Raw genomic sequence first — 2,233 nt, 5'->3', positions numbered from 1 at the left:
CACCTGTTTATATTTAATCCCAGTTTAAATGTAGTTAAGATTGATTAGAGAGAACAAACTGAACCATGTAGACTGAAGGACACAGCAGAGCATTCAGGGAGGAAACAGTGGAGAATTAAACTGAATCATCAGTTTTTAAACTTGTTTTATTTCAAAGTTCACCATATAACTTTTTTTTTAACTGTTGCTGCTTTATCACCTTAAAGTCTTTTAGGGGTTAGAGTTTTCTTAGTGTAGTTGAATCCTGAGGAATTTTACTGCAGGAAGTGACGTCATTTGAGTCTAAATCCTTGTCGGTGCGTTGATTGGCCACTAGAGGAAGCCCTTTTTCCGGCTGCTGCCGTGGGGTGTGGACACGATAAGGGCGTGTCACAGTGAAGACGAAATACCAAAATAAAGATCACATGTTGGCCCCAGCTTCTCTGTTTTTGTTTTTAGGCTAGAGAGAAACAGCGCCCTCGGGTGGATGGCCAAGAAATGGCAAAAACACCAGAGTCTCCGGACTGAACCATTCAGGCAGGTGGAGGGAGGACAGGCGAGTTAAAAAGTTTCTTTTCATCTAAAAACCCAAATGTATTAAAAAAATTATGAATAAAATGTATGTTTGGCATAATTTGGGTTAGATGAGTAGTTTAGTGGCTGTTTTCCTGCGGTCTGTTTTATCCCCTTCTGCCTGACTGGAAGTGGTTCGGTCCAGTAGTGAAGGCGAAGCTCGGTTTGTTTTCCACGACCAGGAGGATCAAGCGGACCGAACCTGCCGCCATGGCTCTGTGCGGACGTGTGGGAGCCATGGCTTTACCCAGCGAGCTCATCGTCCACATCTTCTCCTTCCTGTCCGACCGGGACAAGCTCCGCGCCTCGGCCGTCTGCTCACGCTGGAGGGAGTGCCTCTTCTACCCGGCCCTGTGGACCGAGCTCCGGCTGCGGATCGGCGGCTTCGGTTCCGAGGAGACGCCGAAGCTGGACTTCCTCATGCGGAAGTTCGGCTCCTTCGTCCGGGAGCTGCAGCTGGAGCTGGCGCCGGTGGAAGGGAACCTGAGCCCGGAGCGTCCCCCCGGCGGCCCGGAGGGGGACCCGCAGCAGCTGCCGGAGCGCTGGAGGGCCGCCATGGCCGCCTACTTGGAGCAGGTTCTCTGCGTGTTCACCAGCATCCGGAACAACAGGTAATGTTCTGCTGCAGGGAGGGGGGGCAGGTAATGCTGGCCGCCATATTGGTTCGGTTTGCTGAAGATTTGGATCCCTTAGTGGAACCGGCTGGAGTTACGTAATCATGTCAGTCTGTGAGGACGACGGAGAAGTTGGCTTCCGACTGATCACTAAAGGATCATTTCATCTTTTAAAGAAACCGCCTTTGATCTGCTCTAGATCCTAGAACCGCCTTTGATCTGCTCTAGATCCCAAAACCGCCTTTGATCTGCTCTAGATCCCAAAACCTCCTTTGGTTCTAGGAACCAGAACCGCCTTTGATCTTCTCTAGAACCCAGAACCGGCTTTGGTTCTAGGAACCAGAACCGTGTTTGATCTGCTCTAGAACCCAGAATCACTTTTGATTCTAGGAACCAGATCCGCCTTTGATCCTAGAACCCAGAACCGTCTTTGATCTGCGCTAGAACTCAGAACTGCCTCTGATCCTAAAACTCAGAACCGCCTTTGATCTTCTCTAGAACCCAGAACCTCCTTTGGTTCTAGGAACCAGAAACGCCTTTGAGCTGCTCTAGAACCCAGAACCGCCTTTGGTTCTAGGAACCAGAACCGTGTTTGATCTGCTCTAAAACCCAGAACCACTTTTGGTAGTAGGAACCAGAACCCCCTTCAATCCTAGAACCCAAAACCGCCTTTGATCTGCTTAGAATGTAGAAACTAGAACTAACTTTGATCTGCTTAGAATCTAGAAACCAGAGCTGCCTTTGATCTGCTTAGAATCTTGAACCCAGAACCGTCTTTGATCCTAGAACCCAGAACCGCCTTTGATCTGCTTAAAATCCAGAACCCATAACCACCTTTGATCCTGGAACCTAGACCCACCTTTGATCCTAGAACTCGAAACCGCCTTTGATGTGCTTAGAATGTAGAACCCAAAACCACCTGTGATCCTGGAACCTAGACCCACCTTTGATCCTAGAACTCGAAACCGCCTTTGATGTGCTTAGAATGTAGAACCCAAAACCACCTGTGATCCTGGAACCTAGACCCACCTTTGATCCTAGAACTCGAAACCGCCTTTGATGTGCTT

The 2,233-nt window shown here is 49.2% G+C and overlaps 1 protein-coding gene across 1 annotated transcript in view; it reads left to right on the top strand.

The window, feature by feature from the left end:
- The first annotated feature begins 421 nt into the window (after window positions 1–421).
- Window positions 422–2,233, top strand: part of fbxo33 (F-box protein 33) — an 18,511-nt gene continuing 16,699 nt past the window's right edge. The window contains exon 1 of the mRNA XM_015396596.1: window positions 422–1,163. Coding sequence (XP_015252082.1) covers window positions 763–1,163 — 401 coding nt within the window. The 5' untranslated portion in view covers window positions 422–762. The remainder of the gene's footprint in view (window positions 1,164–2,233) is intronic.

This window comes from Cyprinodon variegatus, unplaced genomic scaffold (genome assembly GCF_000732505.1).
Source record: "Cyprinodon variegatus isolate N-32 unplaced genomic scaffold, C_variegatus-1.0 Scaffold807, whole genome shotgun sequence".
Taxonomy (NCBI): domain Eukaryota; kingdom Metazoa; phylum Chordata; class Actinopteri; order Cyprinodontiformes; family Cyprinodontidae; genus Cyprinodon; species Cyprinodon variegatus.
This window is presented reverse-complemented; position numbering and strand designations above follow the sequence as displayed.